The sequence below is a fragment of the Chiloscyllium punctatum genome, chromosome 3, assembly GCF_047496795.1.
Source record: "Chiloscyllium punctatum isolate Juve2018m chromosome 3, sChiPun1.3, whole genome shotgun sequence".
Classification (NCBI taxonomy): Eukaryota; Metazoa; Chordata; class Chondrichthyes; order Orectolobiformes; family Hemiscylliidae; genus Chiloscyllium; species Chiloscyllium punctatum.
In genome coordinates this window covers 41261120-41279788 of record NC_092741.1, presented here as the reverse complement: position 1 = coordinate 41279788, position 18669 = coordinate 41261120, and the positions used below count along the sequence as shown (strand labels likewise).

Genomic DNA, 18669 nt, shown 5'->3' with positions numbered 1-18669 from the left:
CATTTACTTACATTGGGTTATTAGAAATGTATTCAGCTCTGAAAATAATGCCAGTCAGACCAATCAAACATTAAAAATAATGCATCAGTAAATCCTTACAAACCAATCTTTTCACAGTAATGTAGCTGCACCAACCATACCCACCCCTTTTTGAAACTAAATAAAACATGAAAACAGCCATCATTCAAAATTACAACTGTAATTTACTCCAATGCAATGTATTTTTGTCTTCCATGACTGGATTTGAGACACACTGCATGGAGTAAATATACTAATGAAAGCTTCATGAATTGAATTATACAATGCACCAAAATGGCTCAATGCATGTGCAAACACATTCTAACAGCACATCCAATACAGAATATGACACACAGAAATCAATGGCACATGACTGATCTGTATCAAGAATACTGTGCAGCTTTCGCATAAAATGTAACTGCCTAGGAACTCGGTGGTGATATTGACAACACACTTCTATCAATTCGGAGTTTCAGAAATCAATCTCAGCCCAGACTAGTGAGATGCGTTCGGGCAGCCTTAACCTAATCCTACTATGCGAAACTTCCCTTTATAATTAGCATTAAATTACTATTTATTTAGAAACTACAAAAAGATACCCGGAATAGGCAATGGAAATGTTAAACTACTGTGATAGAAAGTGCAAAATAACTTCACATTCTGCACATTCTTTCCTAGCAGACACTCCAGCCTTTGTGACCACAAAATCCACCACATTTTTTAAATGCAAATAATTTAGCTTTTTGACATGCATTCTTCCACAAACATGTTATGCTTTTTCCATCCAAGTATATCAAACTTCCCTTTCTGTAGATATTTTCCATCACCCATCCTATGAATTAGGACACCAATCCAGCAATGCTGACTCAGCTCAATTCATTAACAATGCTTCCCAATCTCTTCTCAGGAGCCTGCCTCCATCCCTAGTACAAATGCCCCCCATGCATCATCTTCTGCCCAAACTTCTATTCACTTCTCTTGTACAACACATCAGTGTATGCCCATCGGTTTTGCATCTGTCTATTATCTCAAACTTTCCTCTAGCTACAAATCCATGTTACACGGTGCTGCTTGCCATGGCAACTCCCAGATCAGGTTCTCTTCGGAGCACATTCACCACAAATGTTTCCAACATAACTATTAACTTCCACAATACCATATGCCAAAAGCCATTCTTATCCTCCACACTTCAGCATCCATGTCCAGACCCACACAAATCACTGCAACAAACTCATTATTTCCAACCTCAGTCATGGGCTCCACTTCTGCACTGTTAAGTTCACCCTTTTTTTTGGCATTAACATTTCATAGTGCCATTCATCAATATATTATCGTTCCATCCCCCAAACTCATCAGTTTACACACATCCATTTTCTCATTTCTACTGTGCTCAGCCAGGATCCTGATTCCCCTTTTCTGCCATCGAATTGCAAGCCTTACTTGTCTTTTCTCCCCCAGGTGTTTTCCCTTTCAATTGTCTGTTTACTGTGGCATTTTTAAGCTGATTACCAGATCCCTTTGCATCATTACCACTCCTCTCCTTTTAGTAACCAATTTGTATTGTTATAAAAAGCTATTAGTTGTAGTTAGATTAGATTCTTACAGTCATTACTACAGAAGCAACTGGATTTTCAAGTGCACCTAATCATTTCTCTCAACAACATATGTGCACACTTCCTCCAATATGTGGGCATATATGATTCCAAACTAATCAACCCACGCACAATTTAAATCCATTAGTTTCCACCAGAATTCTTTTTCCTTACTTTTACCCTGATTGCTCCTTTTCCATTTCTTCATACATCTCCATTTTCCTTTTGAATGAAAGTATCAACCAATTGCATGACTGCCCTCCTCAATCACCTGACAAACCGATAACATAGCTTTCAATTGTTGGAAGTATTTTGAACCTTTATCTTCTGCCTCTAAACTTCCTATTCTTCACCCAATTCCATGCATTGACTCTCTTGTGCTTGGTTTCCATCTTCAACCCTCTGTGCACAAAAACAAAGTCTCAATCCTTCTATGCTCTGACAATAACACAAATATCTAATTCCAAGCGTACATTGTCCATTCCATTTCCCCACACTTATGCAAGTGCCTTATTCAGCTGCTATTGTCAGAATTCAGCCCTGGTAACACTATTATCAGAAATTAGGATCGCTTTGGTCTCCAGAGCGCAGCGGAGAGGGTTTTATTAACATCAGAGTCCAATCATAGTTGATGCAACATTTCCACAAGTACAATGAGGACACGATTGCCATCCCCCTCTCCTTCATTCAAAAGGAGTACTGAATCTTGACAATATTAACCTGGGAAATGGAATGTAATGTACAAGAACAAAAGCAATGTACCAAAGATGCTGAAAATCTGAAGTTAAAAAACAGCAAGTGTTGGAAATACTCAACACATTAGGCAGCATCTGCAGAGAGAGAAACAGAGTTAATATTTCAGGTCAATTACTTTTCTTCAGAACTAGGAAATGAGAGAGATGCAGTGAGTTTTACTTGCTTAAAACACACAAAATCTCTTAACTTTCTCCAGTTCTGCCAAAAGGTCACTGACCAGAAACATTCAGCTTCATTTTGTGCTGAGGACTGGTGCTGTGAACCCCAGTATAAATTTCAGGAGGAAGCCGCCTTAGTTAGCAAACCCTCCTAACTGAAGGTCAGCAGCTCTGCACACCAACAGTGACAAGCAGGAGTGGTGGCTGCAGCCAGTACTGCAGGCAGACCAAAGAAGTGGCATTCAGCAATGGACCCGGACATTCAGTTAAGTCTGAGATCTCACTGGGGCCAAGCTGACCAGCCACAGTGAAGGAATAATGGTTCGTGTTGGAAAAGAGTGGGTGCGGTGGATACAGGGAGGCAAAGATGTGGGAGGGTGGCCTTCAACTGTCTCAATGCACAGAAGGGGCACCCCACTCATTTTGAGTCACCAGCAGCCTGCAGGATTAAAACTGTCAGGCTGCGGGTTGAGTGCAGGCTTTGCTCCCCTGTACATAACAACAGAGCAGTGGCAGAATGAGGCCTTTAATTGGGCATTAAAAGCCCATTTAAGGGTCTCAATTGGACCATGGACACACAACCCACCCAACCTCTCCACCAACATCAGTAAAGTCCTGGCAGAAGTGGGTTGGGTGGACTAGCACATGCCCTGATTCATGGTTCCACCACCTGTTTGCTTGCCTGCAGGTGTTCCATAAACTTGAACACATTAACTATGTTTCACTCTTCATAGATGTTGCGTGATTTGTCAAGTATTTCCCAAATTTGCTGTTCTAGTTGAACTGCACAAGGACACAGACAGGACTGGTAAAGAGTGGGAAGCAAAGCAAATTTTGGCAGATTTTTGGCTTGTACAAAAGCTGAAGGCAGAGAAAAGGAATCTGTAGATCTGCACAAAGAGTGCGTGCATTTAGTAGCACTGCATGTTGGAACACCAACTTACAGAGACACGATGCCCATACTCAATAATTACTTTTGCTCACCCCTATCACTTTTCTGCCCCATTTTAAAACATCTGCACCCCAGTAATACTGAAGGAGGCCACTAGAACATCACCACCACCACCATTCTGTAACCAGCTGCTTACAGATCCACGAGATAGCATCTCAATTTGTTTGCCTCCACCCCTGGGTAAGAAATCCACTTGTGTGGGGAAAGAGCATATGTACCCACATCTTACCACTGCTTTACACTCACGATTTTATTTCAATTGCATGATGCCCTCAAATTCTTACAACACATTCCTGTAGAGAGAGAATTTCAATAAACATTATACTCGCCAGTCTTCACTGACTGCGAACCTCGTGTAGGTTTCCTCTTAAAACAAAACGAACCAGTGGCATTTTTCTTTTTTAAGGTATGGAGGTCAGCAGCAACAGCAGGCAGAAAATCTTGCAGTTGGCTGTTTTGTTTTAGGATGGGAGGAAGAAGGACGGACTGAGGGGGTTCACTTTTCAAAGGAGGTACATTTAGCATATTTTAAAAGGGTTCAGAAAGAAAACACAGGGCAGGGAAAGTCCTTCACAGCCTTCCAACTAGTTAATGCGACATACAAGTCTCCAAAAAGAAAAAGGAGACAGGTAAGTTCTCGTTATTTGTAGATTGTCATTTTTTCTATGGGGAGGTGGAGGGGAAGAAGGAGGAAAAGAAAGACATCTTGAGAGACGGAGAGGAATTGCAATGGAAGCCACTAGGAGGCTTCCCAAACCCAACATGCGTTAGATGTAATGAGAACGGGAGCATCTCCCTCTCTTTCTCTCTCGGAGACTGACCCACCGACCGACCTGCGGCCATTATCCGCAACGCCTCGGGGCCCGGGGGGGGAAAGGCACGAGAACAAAAATCAACGCTCCCCTTTTTTTCTAAAATGTCGCGGTCCCTATCCATTGTGGACACGAGGGGCAGTGGGCGGTTTCCATTATGAACCGGGGGGGGGGGGGGGCTCCATTCAAAAAAACCCTCGGCCACGTGCCGAGCTGCCCACCAACCGTCACCTCCCCCCAATCACCAACCGGCATCAGCATCGCCATCCTCAAATTTTCTTTTGTACAAGTAAGTAATATCTATTTTATTTTAAAATTTATTCTCACTATACCCTTCTCTTTAGGAGGTCAACGGTTGTTTGTAGTGTGGGATTTTTTGCGGGGGGGGGGGGGGGGTTATCCTCTTCATTTGAATTTCCAATTTTTAAAGAGAACAGTAACGTTTATTTGAGTTTAAAATGTATTCACTATATTATTTATATTAGAAAGGGTAACGGTTGTTTGCGCTGTAGGTTTTTGATTTTGGTTGGTTGACTGGGCGGGGGGGTTCTTTTGTCGGTCCGTGAGGATTTTTTTTCTTCTTGCGCCATGAATCCGCCGAGTCCCTTCTCCCCTGAGCCAGGGAGAAATAATAAATTAAAAACGAGGTATCTTTCCTGCTTTTCGCTCGGGAGATGGCATTCCCGTCGCCAGGAAACGGGAGCAAGAATTTGCAGGGGGAAGCCATGGGGCATTATTAAGGAGGACGCCGTGGAAATGAAAAAGGGGATACGTGGAACGGTTTTGTTTTTTTAAAATAAAACACTCTCTACCCTCATTGCTTGTTAGATGTGATTACTCCCCCTTTTTTGTAAAGACTGACTTGATAAGAAAGGTTCCGTTTGTTCTTACCTCGTTCCGATAAAAATCGGAAGTTTTATGAGTGTCCGTCTTGCCCGCCATCGCTCCCCTTGTCCGTCCAGCTCGCACCCCGCTCCGTGTCTGACTCGGGGCTTCCTCTCGGTGGGAGGAGTGAGGGGGATATTGAGCCCCTCCTTCAGCATCATCGTCTTCAACCCTCCCCCAGCAGCAGCATCCTCTTCAATTCTTACCCGTCACCACTATAGACCTACCGCCATCGGCATCGACTCCGGCATCATTGTCGCCGCCTACTCCTCCTCCCACTATCTTCATCCATCCCTCATCCCCGTCTTCATCCCTCCCTCGTCCCCGTCTCCATCCTTCCCTCGTCCCCGTCTCCATCCCTCCCTCGTCCCCGTCCTCAACCCTCCCTCATCCCCGTCCTCATCCCTCCCACACTCCAATCTTCAACCCACCCTCATCCTCTCATGTTCCCGTTTTCATCCCTCTCACACCCCCGTCATCGTACCTCCTTCATCCCTCCCACATCCCAGTCTTCATCCCTCCCTCATCCCAGTCTTCATCCCTCCCTCATCCTCCATCTTCATCCCTCCCACATCCCTGTCTTCATCCCTCCCACATCTGCATCTTCATCACTCCCTCATCTCTTTCACATCCCTCCCACATCCCCATCTTCATCCCTGCCTCATCCCTCTCACAAGCCTATATTTATTCCACCCTCATCCTTCTCACTTCCCCATCTTTAACCATCCCCATGATCATCTCTTTCAGCATCCTCTTCAACTCCTGCCCATCATCAACATAAAACCACCACCATAGGCACAAAGTTCAGGATGATTAAACCTCCTTCCCCATCTTCATCCCTTCCTCATGCCAATATCACCATCCCTCCCTCATCTCCATCTTCACCCCTTTGTTATCCTTTTCTCATCCTCATATTCATCCCTCTGACATTCCCATTTTCAACCATTCCCATAATCATCCCTTCAGCATCATCTTCAACTCTTATCCATCAATACTAATAATTCACCACCATGGCACCAACTCCAGCATCATGATCATAGAGCCTCCATTATCATTCCTATCTTCCCCTTCTCACCCCCATCTTCATCCTTCACTCATCCCTGTAGTCAGCACCCCCTTCAGAACCATCTTAAGCTCTCATCCATCATCACTATCTAATCCCATCCTTTCAGCACTAACTCCAGCACGATGATCATGGATCCCCCATCTTCTTTATTCCCCTCCGCCTCCCCCCACCCCCCCATCCTCTTCTTCTCATCACCCCAATGCAAAAACTACATAAGTATGTAGTTATTCTGGCTATTGAGGGAGTGCAGCGTAGGTTCATGAGATCAATTCCTGGAATGGTGAGACTATCTTATGTTGAAAGACTGGAGTGACTGGACTTGTATACCCTTGAGTTTAGAATACTGAGAGGGCATCTGATTGAGACATATAAGATTATTAAAGAATTGGACACTCTGGAGGCGTGTAACATGTTTCTGCTGATGGGTGAGTCCCGAACCAGAGGACACAGCTTAAAAATAAAGGGTAGGCCATTTAGGACAGAGATGAGGAGAAACTTCTTCACCCAGAGAGTGGTGGCTGTGTGGAATGCTCTGCCTCAGAATGCAGTGGAGGCCCAGTCTCTGGATTCATTTAAGAAAGAGTTGGATAGAGCTCTCACGGATAGTGGAAGCAAGAGTTATGGAGATAAGGCAGGAACAGGATACTGATTGAGGATGATCAGCCATGATCGTAATGAATGGTGGTGCAGGCTCGAAGGGCAGAATGGCCTACTCCTGCACCTATTGTCTATTGTATGAGGGGTAAGTTGGCTGTGATAAAGTGGGTTATGAAATTAAAAGGTATGTCAGTGGACAGGCAATGGTTAACATATAAGGAACAAATACATGCATTGTTACCGTTGTACAGACCTTTCAGACAAAAGAATGCAGAAGGAAAAGTGTCCCAACTAAGTTTAACAAAAGAAATTGAGAAAATTAGATTTAACTAGGTGTTGTCCACGTTGGTTGAAATGTAGCAAGCCTGAGGACTTAGAGCTGTTTAGAATTCAATAAAGGACAACCAATAGATTGATTGAGAGGGGAAATATAGGGTATCAGAGTAAACCTACAGGAAACATAAAAGTGGACTCTAAGAGCTTCTATAAGCATGTTAAAAAAAATCAGTGAAGACAAATAGAGGACTTTGCAATCTGAAACTAGAGAATTGATAATAGAGAGCAAGGAAACAGCAGGGCAATTAAACAACTACATTTCTTCTGCCTTCACAGAAAAGACAAATAAACCATCACACATGTGCTAAGAAAGTAAGGGGCTTTTGGGAAGCAGGAAATAATTAACTAACTGCTTATCATTGTCAAATCAAGGATAGCCTGCCCCTGAGTTGGTTCCTCAACATGTTGGTTTAAAAATTTGCCTTGTATGCAATCCAGGAATGTAGCTGCCACAGAATTATTACTAATGTAGTTTTCTGTCTGAATGGAGATTAAATATAATCATTAAAAATGATCTGGATTTTGGTGCGCAGGGACAATTTCAATGTTTGCAGATGACATGAAACTTGGAAGAATTGTGAATTGTGAGGAGGACAGTGTGGAACTCCAAAAGGACATTGGTGGAGTAGGTGGGTGTATAGTAGATGTGTGCAGAGAAGTTGGAGGTGATACACTTTGGTTGGAACGTTGAAAGACAATACAAAATAGGACATACAATTCTAAAAAAGGTTCAAAAGCAGAGGGACCTGGATGTTTATGTGCACATATCAATTAAGATGGCAGGACAGGTGAAGAAAGCACTTAATAAAACATAGTTTTATTTATTATTCATTTGTGGGATTTGGGCATTGCTGGATGGCCAGCATTGATTGCCCATCCTTATTTGCCCTTGATAAGGTAGTGGTGAGCTGCCTTCTTGAATCGCTGCATTCCACTTGCTGTGGGTTGACCCACAATGCCAGGAGGGAGGGAGTTCCAGGATTTTTTGCTTTATTAATGGAGCATTGAGTCCAAGAGCAAAGAGATAATGTTGAACATGTACAAGACACTCGTTGGACCTCAGCTGAAGTATTGAGTACAATTGTGGGCACTACACTGCTATGACATGAATTGAATGGAGAGAGGGCAGCAGTGATTTGCAAGAATGGTTCCAGAAATGAACAACTCTCAATTATGACCAACATTCCATCAAAGCTCCGCATTAACGCTACCGCTCTGACGTTCTGTGCACAATGATCAGCATCAGCACATCAATCATGCCATTGACCTCCAGTTCCAGATGTCACCGCCATGCACAGGCTTTGGAGGTTCTGCAGCTGGGAATAAAACTCGAGGGAACAGTAGTTAAGAGAACAGACTGAAGAAGTTAGGACTGTTCTTCTTGGTGAAGAAAGCTAAGAGGACAATTGATAGAGGTTTTCAAAATCATGAGCAGGCTAGGTATTATAAATAGGTAGAAGCTTTTGCCACTCATAAAAGACAAATGAGGGCAAAGATTTAAAATGATGCGCAATCGAAGCAAGAGTAATGTGAGAAAAAAAGCTGGAATGCGCTGCCTGGAAATTTGGTGGAGGCTGTTTCAATTGAGACATTCAAGAGAGCATCAGATGATTATTTGCATAGAAATGGTATGCAAGAATATGTGGAAAATGTAGGAGATTGGCATTAGTAAGGCTGATACAATTACAACATTTCACAGTCATAGAGATATACAGCATGGAAACAGACACTTTGGTCCAACCAACCCGTCTATGCCGACCAGATATCCCAAACTAATCTAGTCCCGTTTACCAGCACTTGGCACATGTCCCTCTAAACTGTTCCTATTCATATACCCATCCAAATGCCTCTTAAATGTTGCAATTATACCAGCCTCCACCACTTCCTCTGGCAGCTCATTCCATGTACGCACCACCTACTGAGTGAAAAAATTGCCCCTTAGGTCCCTTTTATATCTTTCCCGTCTCACCCTAAACCTATGCCCTCTAGTTTTGGACTTCCCCAACCCAGGGAAAAGACTTTATCTATTTATTCTATCCATGCCCCTCATAATTTTGTAAACCTCTATAAGGTCACCCCTCAACCTCCGACGCTCCAGGGAAAACAGCCCCAGTTAGTTCAGCCTCTCCCTATAGCTCAAATCCTCCAACCCTGGCAACATCCTTGTAAATCTTTTCTGAACCCTTTCAAGTTTCACAACATCTTTCTGATAAAGAAGGAGACCAGAATTGCATGCAATATTCTAAAAGCGACCTAACCAACATCCTGTTCAGCCGCAACATGAATTCCCAACTCCTATAGTCAATGCTCTGACCAATAAAGGAAGGCATACCAAATACCTTCTTCATTATCCTATCTACCTGTGACTCTACTTTCATGGAGCTATGAACCTGCACTCCAAGGTCTCTTTGTTTAGCAACACTCCCTAGGACCTTACCATTAAATGTATAAGTCCTGCTAAGATCTGCTTTTCCAAAATGCAGCACCTCACATTTATCTAAATTAAACTCCATCTGCTACTTCTCAGCCCAGTGGCCCATCTGATCACTACACTCCAATTTTGGTGTCATCTGCAACTTACTAACTTTTCCTCGTATGTTCATATCCAAACCATTTATATAAATGACAAATTGTAGTGGAACCTGCACTGATCCTTATAGCATTCCATTAATTAAAAACCTCCAGTCTGAAAAACAAACCCTCCACCACCACCCTCTGTCTTCTATCTTCAAGTCAGTTTTGTATCCAAATGGCTAATTCTCCTTGAGATCTAAACTGCTAACCAGTCTCCCATGAGGAACTTTGTTGAACGCCTTACTGAAGTCCAGAGAGATCACATCCACCGCTCTGCCCTCATCCATTCTCTTTGTTACTTTTTCAAAAAACTCAGAACAAGTTTGTGAGACAAGATTTCCCACACATTAAGCCATATTGAGGATCCCTTATCAGTCCTTGCCTTTCCAAATGCATATAAATCCTGTCTCTCAGGATTCCCTCCAACAGCTTGCCCACCACTGACGTCAGGCCCACTGGTCTATAGTTCTCTGGCTTGTCCTTAACACCTTACTTAAATAATGGTACCACTTTAGGCAACCTCCAGTTTCCTGGCACCTCACCTCTGATTACCGATGATAAAAATATCTCAGCAAGGGGCCCAGCAATCACTTCCCTAGCTTCCCACAGAGTTCTGGGGTACACCTGATCAAGTCCCTGGAGATTTATCCACCTTTATGCATTTCAAGACATCTAGCACTTCCTCTTCTGTAATATGGACATTTTTTAATTTGTCACCATCTGTTTCCCTACATTCTATATCTTCCTTGTCCTTCTCCACAGTAAACACTGCAAAATACTCCCTCATCCTCCCCCATTCCCTGCGGCTCCACACAAATGCTGCCTTGTTAATCTTTGAGGGGCCCTATTCTCTCCCTAGTTACCCTTTTGTCCTTAATGTATTTGTAAATACCCTTTGGATTCTCCTTAACTCTATTTCCCAAAGCTAGCCCATGTTCTATTTTTGCCCTCCTGATTTCCCTACTGCCTTTGTACTGGATGTAAGTTTGCTCACTGGTTTGGAAGGTTCATTTTCAGACGTTTCGGCACCATACTAGGTGACATCTTCAGTGAGCCTCTGGACAAAGCACTGCTGATGCTTGCTGTTTTCTGTTTATATGTTTGGGTTTATTTGGGTTGGTGATGTCATTTCCTATGGGGTGGTAAGTGGGGGTCCAACTAGAACTCTATCAACAAACACATTGAGTTGGACCCCATTTTCCACCCCCTGAGAAAAAAAAAGGAAATGACATCACTAACCCAAAGAAGGGATCATCAGCAGTGTTTAGTCTGGAGGCTCACTGAAGATAGTACCTAGTATGTTGCCGAAACGTCTGAAAATGAACCTTCCAGCTCAGCGAGCAAACCCACATCCAGAACCTGAACCTGAGCTACAAATCATCTCAAAACTTGCCTTTATACTGTTCTGAGGATTCATTTGATCTCTCCTGTCTACACCTGACTTATGCTTCCTTCTTTTTCTGAACCAAACCTTCAATTTCTCTCGTCATCCAGCATTCCCTACACCTACCAGCCTTTCCTTTCACCCTAACAGGAATATACTGCCTCTGGACTCTCGTTATCTTATTTGTGAAGGCTTCCCAATTTCTAGCCATCCCTTTAATTGCGAACTTCTGCACCCAATCAGCTTTTGAAAGTTCTTGCCTAATACTGTCAAAAGTAGTCTTCCTCCAATTTAGGACTTCAACGTTTAGATCCGGTCTATCCTTTTCCATCACTATTTTGAATCTCATATACAATTATGGTCACTGGTTCCAAAGTGCTCCCCCAATGAAATCTCAGTTATCTGCCCTGCCTTATTTCCCAAGAGTAGGTCAGGTTTTGCACCTTCTGTAGTAGGTACATCCATATACTGACTCAGAAAACTTTCTTGTACACTCTTAACAATTCCTCTCCATCTAAACCATTAACACTATGGCAGTCCCAGTCTAAGTTTGGAAAGTTAAAAGCCCCTACCATAACCACTATTATTCTTATAGATAACTGAAATCTCCTCCTTACAAATTTGTTTCTCAATTTCCTGCTGACCAGTAGGGGGTCTATAGTACATTCCCAATAACGTGACCATCCCTTTCTTATTTCTCAGTTCCACCCAAATAACTTCCCTGGATGTATTTCCAGGAATATCCTTCCTCGAAACACCACTCCCCCTCCTCTCTTGCCTCACTTTCTATCCTTCCTATAGCATTTGCATCCTGGAACATCAAGCTGCCAGTCCTGTCTATCCCTGAGCCATATTTCTGTAATTGCTATGATATCCCAGTCCCATGTTCCTAACCATGCCCTGAGTTCATCTGCCTTCCCTGTTAGGCCTCTTGCATTGAAATAAATGCAGTTTAGAATGTAGGTTTCTCACTGAGCTGGAAGGTTCATTTCCAAATGTTTCATTTTAGGAATTCTCATGCATGTCTTTGTTTGGCTTGTCCTAGGATGGATGTGCTGTCCCAGTCAAAGTAGTGTCTTTCCTCATCCGTATGTGAGGATACTAGTGAGACATGCACAAGAATTCCTAGAAGCATGGCATTCCAACCGGAACTCTATCAACAAACATATCGAGTTAGACCCCATCTACCACCCCCTGAAAAAAGGAACAGGTAGTGACTTCACCACAAGAAATAATATCACCACCCCAAAGTAACCCAAATATATAAATAGAAAGCAGGAATTTTCAGCATTGCTTTGCCTGAGGCCTACTGAAGATGTTATCTAGTAACGAAACGTCTAGAAATGAACCTTCCAGCTCAGCAAGCAAACCTACATCCAGAACCTCAACCTGAGCTACAAATCTTCTCCAAACTCGTTAAAATGCAGTTTAATTTATCCGCACTACCTTGTTCTCTGCTTTGTTCCTGCCTGCCCTGACTATTTGATTTGCTTCTTTTCTCAACTGTACCAGTCTCAGATTGATCTCTTTCCTCAGTACAAGGAAACTTCAATTATCCAAGTCTCAAATATCCGAGTAATCTGGGGGTAATCCAGATATTACTGCCCTGAGCACCTTTTTAAGTTCCTGCCTAACTTTCTATATTCTCCCTTCAGAATCTCATCCTTTACCCTTCCAATGTCGTTGGTACCAATGTGTACAATGACCTCCTGCTGGGACCTCTCCCCTTTGAGAACATTCTGCACCCTCTTTTAAAATCCATCTGGATGGATATATGAATAGGAAGGGTTTAGAGGAATATGGGCCAAATGCTGGCAAATGGGTCTAGATTAGTTTAGGGTATCTGGTTGGCATGTACTGCTTGGAGATCTATAGACGAATATCACTAATGTTTTCTGCCCTTGTTGCTCCTCAAATCCATCCAATCTGATTCCACATCTAGATTTCCTATGTTAACATAACTTTTCACTACTGTAATGGTTTCATCTTGGAGAAAGTGATGACTGAAGATGCTGGAGATCAGAGTCGAGAGTTGGAATCCTGATGAAGGGCTTATGCCTGAAACGTCAATTCGCCTGCTCCTCGGATGCTGCCTGACCAGATGTGCTTTTCCAGCACTGCATTCTGGTTTCATCTTGCACTAACAACATCACCTCACCTCCTTTTCCTTTTTGCCTATCTTTCCTAAAGATTCAAGAGCTCTGAACATTTCCAGCCTCGGTCACACTGCACCCATGTCTCCATAATCATTATCATATTGTATCTGTTGACAATTAACTTCGTGTTTAATTCATTGCATTCATTAAAAATCACATGCCACCAGGTTATAGTCCAACAGGTTTATTTGGAAGCACTAGCTTTCAGAGCACTGCTCTTTCATCAGGTGATTGTGGAGAATAAGATCTTAAGACACAATTTATAGCAAAAGTTTACAGTGTGATGCAACTGAAATTATATATTGATAAAGACCTGGATTGTTTAAGTCTTTCATCATATAGAATGACCATGTTGGTTTCAGTTCTTTCATATGTAAGTCCCAGAACTTTTTTTAAAAATTTCATTCTCAAGTGAGATTTAACAATCAGTGCCATGTCATCTCAGGTAATGCATTGAAGGTGTGAGGTGCCTGGTGTGAGGTTGCCTGTGCCCCAGTGTTCAGACTGATTCTATTTCTCAAAAAGGGATTTAAAGAATCTTACATGGATTCATGCAGTTTTTGAGCAAAATAAGATATAATTCTAAGTACAAACTTGTATGTGTCTGCATGTGGGCGTGTGTGTGTGGGGGTGGGGGAGTGGTTATGAGTGTGAACGTGTGTCAGTGTAAAGGGGTATAAGTCTGTGAGAAGATGCATGTGTGGGTGTGTTTATGTGAACGTATGAGTGTGTGTGTGTGTGTGTGTGTGTGTGAGTAGTGTAGTGGGGTCACCTGTCGTGTGACATGAACCCAAGGTCCTGGTTGAGGCCATTCCCATGGGTACCAAACTTGGCTATCTGCTCAGCACACGTATGGGCCCCAGCTATGCCTGTCTGTTTGTTGGCTACGTAGAGCAGTTGATCTTCCGAAATTACACCAGCACCACTCCCCACCTCTTCCTCCGCGACATTGATGACTGCATTGGCGCCACCTCGTGCTCCCGCGAGGAGGTTAAGCAATTCATCAACTTCACCAACACATTCCACCCTGACCTTAAATTTACCTGGACCATCTCTGACACCTCGCTCCCCTTCCTGGACCTCTCCATCTTCATTAATGATGACCGACTTGACACTGACATTTTTTACAAACCCACCGACTCCTACCTGGATTACACCTCTTCTCACACCACCTCTTGCAAAAATGCCATCCTGTATTCCCAATTCCTCCGCCTCCGCCGTATCTGCTATCAGAAGGACCAGTTCCACCACAGAACACACCAGATGGCCTCCTTCTTTATAGACCGCAATTTCCCTTCCCACATGGTTAAAGATGCCCTCCAATGCATCTCGTCCACATTCCACACCTCCTCCCTCCAACCATAACAAGGACGGAACGCCTCTGCTGCTCACCTTCCACCCTACCAACCTTCGCATAAACCAAATTATCTGCCAACATTTCCGCCACCTCCAAACAGACCCCACCACCAGGGATATATTTCCCTCCCCACCCCTTTCCGCCTTCCGCAAAGACCGTTCCCTCCATGACTACCTGGTCAGGTCCACGCCCCCCTACAACCCACCCTCCCATCCTGGCACTTTCCCCTGCCACCGCAGGAACTGTAAAACCTGTGCCCACACCACCTCCCTCACCTCTATCCAAGGCCCTAAAGGAGCCTTCCACATCCATCAAAGTTTTACTTGCACATCCACTAATAGCATTTCTTGTATCCGTTGCTCCCGATGAGGTCTCCTCTACATTGGGGAGACTGGGTGCCTCCTAGCAGAGCGCTTTAGGGAACATCTCCAGGACACCCGCACCAATCCACCACACCGCCCCGTGGCCTAACATTTCAACTCCCCCTCCCACTCTGCTGAGGACATGGAGGTCCTGGGCCTCCATCACCGCGGCTCCCTGGAGGAAGAATGCCTCATCTTCCGCCTCGGAACACTTCAACCCCAGGGCATCAATGTGGACTTCAACAGTTTCCTCATTTCCCTTCCCCCACCTCACCCTAGTTCCAAACTTCCAGCTCAGCACCGTCCCCATGACTTGTCCGGACTTGTCCTACCTGCCTATCTCCTTTGCCACCTATCCACTCGACCCTTTCCTCCCAGACCTATCACCTTCATCCCCTCCCCCACTCCCCCATTGTACTCTATGCTACTTTCTCCCCACCCCCACCCTCCTCTAGCTTAACTCTCCACGCTTCAGGCTCACTGCCTTTATTCCTGATGCAGGGCTTTTGCCCGAAACATCGATTTCGCTGCTCCTCTGATTCTGCCTGAACTGCTGTGCTCTTCCAGCACCACTAATCCAGAATCTGGTTTCCAGCATCTGCAGTCATTGTTTTTACCACTTTGTGTTATTGCCTATCCCAAAGTCCATCTTAGAGGATGGTCACCCAAACGTGTGAGGTGGAATGTCCCGGACTGCTGAAGTGTTCTCCGACTGGGAGAGAACACTCCTGACTGTTGATTGTTGCGCGGTATCCATTCATCTGTTGCTGTAGCCTTTGCTTGGTCTCGCCAATGTACCATGTCTCAGGGTTTCCTTGCGTGCAGCGTATGAGAAAGACAAGTTGGCCGAGTCACACGAGTACCTGAGTACCTAAGTGTCCCCACTTATAATGGTGGTATCAGTGTCAACACTGACACATCTTGCAGTGTCTGCAGTGACAGGGTTGTATGGTTTTGTCCTGAAAGTCAGGAACATTGCTGTGAGCAATTATCTGTTTGAGGTTTAGTGGTTGTTTAAAGGCAAGAGGTGGAGGTGTACGGAAGGTCTTGGCAAGGTGCTCACCATCATTAATAATGTGCTGCAGGCTGTGAAGAATGTGGTGTGGTTTTTGGCTCCTGGGGAGTACTGGACAACGAAGGATACCCTGTCCATTGCAGCTCATGTCTGTAGCCTGAGGAAGTCATTATGGTTTTTTGCTGTGGCACGTTGGAACTGGCAATCGATGAGTTGAGCATCATACCCCATTTTTATGAGGGCATCCTTGAGTACTTCCAAGTGTCTGTCATGTTCCTCCTCTTCTGAACAGATCCTGTGTACGTGTAGGGCTTGTCCGTAGGGGATGCCTATTTTAATATGATTTGGGTGGAAGCTGGAGAAGTGAAGCATTTTGTGAGGTTCTCTGTGAGTTTGCGGTAGTGTGAGTTGCTGAGGTGCCTATCCTTGATGGAGATGCATATGTCCAAGAATGAGACAGATTCTAAAGAGTAGTCCATGGTGAGTTTGATGGTGGGATGAAACTTGTTGATATCACTGTGTAGTTGTTTCAGTGACTCCTCGCCATTGGTCCAGAGGAAGAAAATTAGATTAGATTAGATTACTTACAGTGTGGAAACAGGCCCTTTGGCCCAACAAGTCTACACCGCCCCACCGAAGCGCAACCCACCCATACCCTTACAATCCCTTACCTAACACTACGGGCAATTTAGCATGGCCAATTCACCTGACCTGCACATCTTTGGACTGTGGGAGGAAACCAGAGCACCCGGAGGAAACCCACGCAGACACGGGGAGAACGTGCAAACTCCACACAGTCAGTTGCCTGAGGTGGGAATTGAACCCGGGTCTCTGGCACTGTGAGGCAGCAGTGCTAACCACTGTGCCACCATGCTGCCCACAAAAATGTCATCAGTGTACCTGGTGTATAGTGTTGGTTGGAAGTCCTGCATAGAGAAGAAGTCTTGTTCAAATCTGTGCAACCAGATTTATCCTAGGCTGCTCTGGGAAGCGCAAAACGAGATTGCTAAGCCGCTGGTGAAGATCTTTGCCTCCTCACTCTCCGCGGGAGTCGTACCGGAGGATTGGAAGGAGGCGACTGTTGTTCCTCTTTTCAAGAAGGATAATAGGGAAATCCCTGGCAATTACAGACCAGTCAGTCTTACGTCTGTGGTCAGCAAAGTTTTAGAAAAAATTCTGAGGGATAGGATTTATGACTATTTGGCAAAGCATAGCGTGATTAAAGGCAGTCAGCATGGCTTTGTGAAGGGCAGATCATGCCTGACAAATTTTATTGAGTTCTTTGAGGAGGTGACAAGACAGGTCGATGAAGGTCAAGCAGTGGATGTGGTATATATGGACTTCAGCAAGGCATTTGATAAGGTTCCTAATGGTAGGCTCATTCATATAGTCAGGAAGTATGGGATACAGGGAGATTTGGCTATCTGGATTCAGAATTGGTTGGCTGACAGAAGGCAGAGAGTGGTTGTAGATGGAAAGTATTCTGCCTGGAGGTCAGTGTTGAGTGGGGTCCCACAGGGCTCTGTTCTTGGGCCTCTGCTCTTTGTAGTTTTTATAAATGACTTGGATGAGGAGGTTGAGGGGTGGGTTAGTAAATTTGCAGATGACACAAAGATTGGAGGTGCCGTCGATAGTATCAAGGGCTTTTGCAGGCTGCTGCGCGACATAGACAGGAAGCAGAGCTGGGCTGAGAAATGGCAAATGGTGTTCAACCTGGATAAATGAGAAGTGATGCATTTTGGAAGGTCGAACTGGAATGCTGAATATAGGATTACAGACAGGATTCTTGGCAGTGTGGAGGAACAGAGGGATCTTGGTGTTCGAGTACATAGATCCCTCAAAGTAGCCACCCAAGTGGATAGGGTTGTTAAGAAAGCATATGGTGTTTTGGCTTTCATTAACAGGGGGATCGAGTTTAAGAGCCGCGAGGTTTTGCTGCAGCTCTACAAGTCCCTGGTGAGACTACACTTGGAGTATTGTGTCCAACTCTGGTTACCCTATTATAGGAAAGATACAAAGGCTTTGGAGAGAGTGCAAAGAAGGTTTGCCAGGATACTGCTTGGACTGGAGGGCTTGCCTTATGAAGAGAGGTTGACTAAACTCGGGTTTTTCTCTCTGGAGAGAAGGAGGAAGATAGGTGACCTGATCGAGGTATACAAGATAATGAGAGGAAAGGATAGAGTCAATAGCCTGGGACTTTTCCCCAGGGCAGGATTGACTAGCACGAGGGGTCATAGTTTAAGATATTAGGAGAAAGGTATTGAGGGGACGTCAGAGTAAGGTTCTTTAAGCAGAGAGTTGTGAATGCATGGATTGCGTTACCAGCGGTGTTGGTGGAAGCAGAGTCATTAGGGATATTTAAGTGACTGCTGGACATGCACGTGGACAACAGTGAATTGAGGGATGCATAGGTTTAGTTATTTTACATTAGGATTAATCCTCGGCACAACATTGTGGGCCAAAGGGCCTGTTCTGTGCTGTACTATGTTCTATGTTCTAAAATGTTGGCATATTGGAGTGTAGACTTGGTTCCCATAGCTGTTCCATCTGTCTGGCTGAAGAACTGGTTGTCAAAGGTGAAAATGTTGTGGTCAAGGATAAAGTTATGAGTTGAAGGATGGTGCTTGGCGATTGGCAGTTGGTCATAGA

General features: G+C 44.4%; 2 protein-coding genes across 5 annotated transcripts in view; one reads left to right on the top strand and one right to left on the bottom strand.

Moving 5' to 3' along the window:
- slc22a16 (solute carrier family 22 member 16) overlaps nucleotides 1-5416 on the bottom strand; it is a 100105-nt gene extending 94689 nt beyond the window's left edge. For 3 of the 4 annotated variants that reach the window (XM_072551922.1, XM_072551915.1, XM_072551930.1), the window contains exon 1: nucleotides 5180-5416. Coding sequence is in view for 1 of the 4 variants with exons in the window: in XM_072551940.1 (XP_072408041.1) it covers nucleotides 5180-5230 (51 nt within the window). In the remaining 3 variants the exon portion in view is untranslated. The remainder of the gene's footprint in view (nucleotides 1-5179) is intronic. The other variant, XM_072551940.1, reaches the window with a different exon arrangement.
- The window catches only part of LOC140458007 (uncharacterized), a 156691-nt gene continuing 142476 nt past the window's right edge, over nucleotides 4455-18669 (top strand). Inside the window, exon 1 of the mRNA XM_072551953.1 lies at nucleotides 4455-4577. The gene's annotated coding sequence lies outside the window, so the exon portion shown is untranslated. The remainder of the gene's footprint in view (nucleotides 4578-18669) is intronic.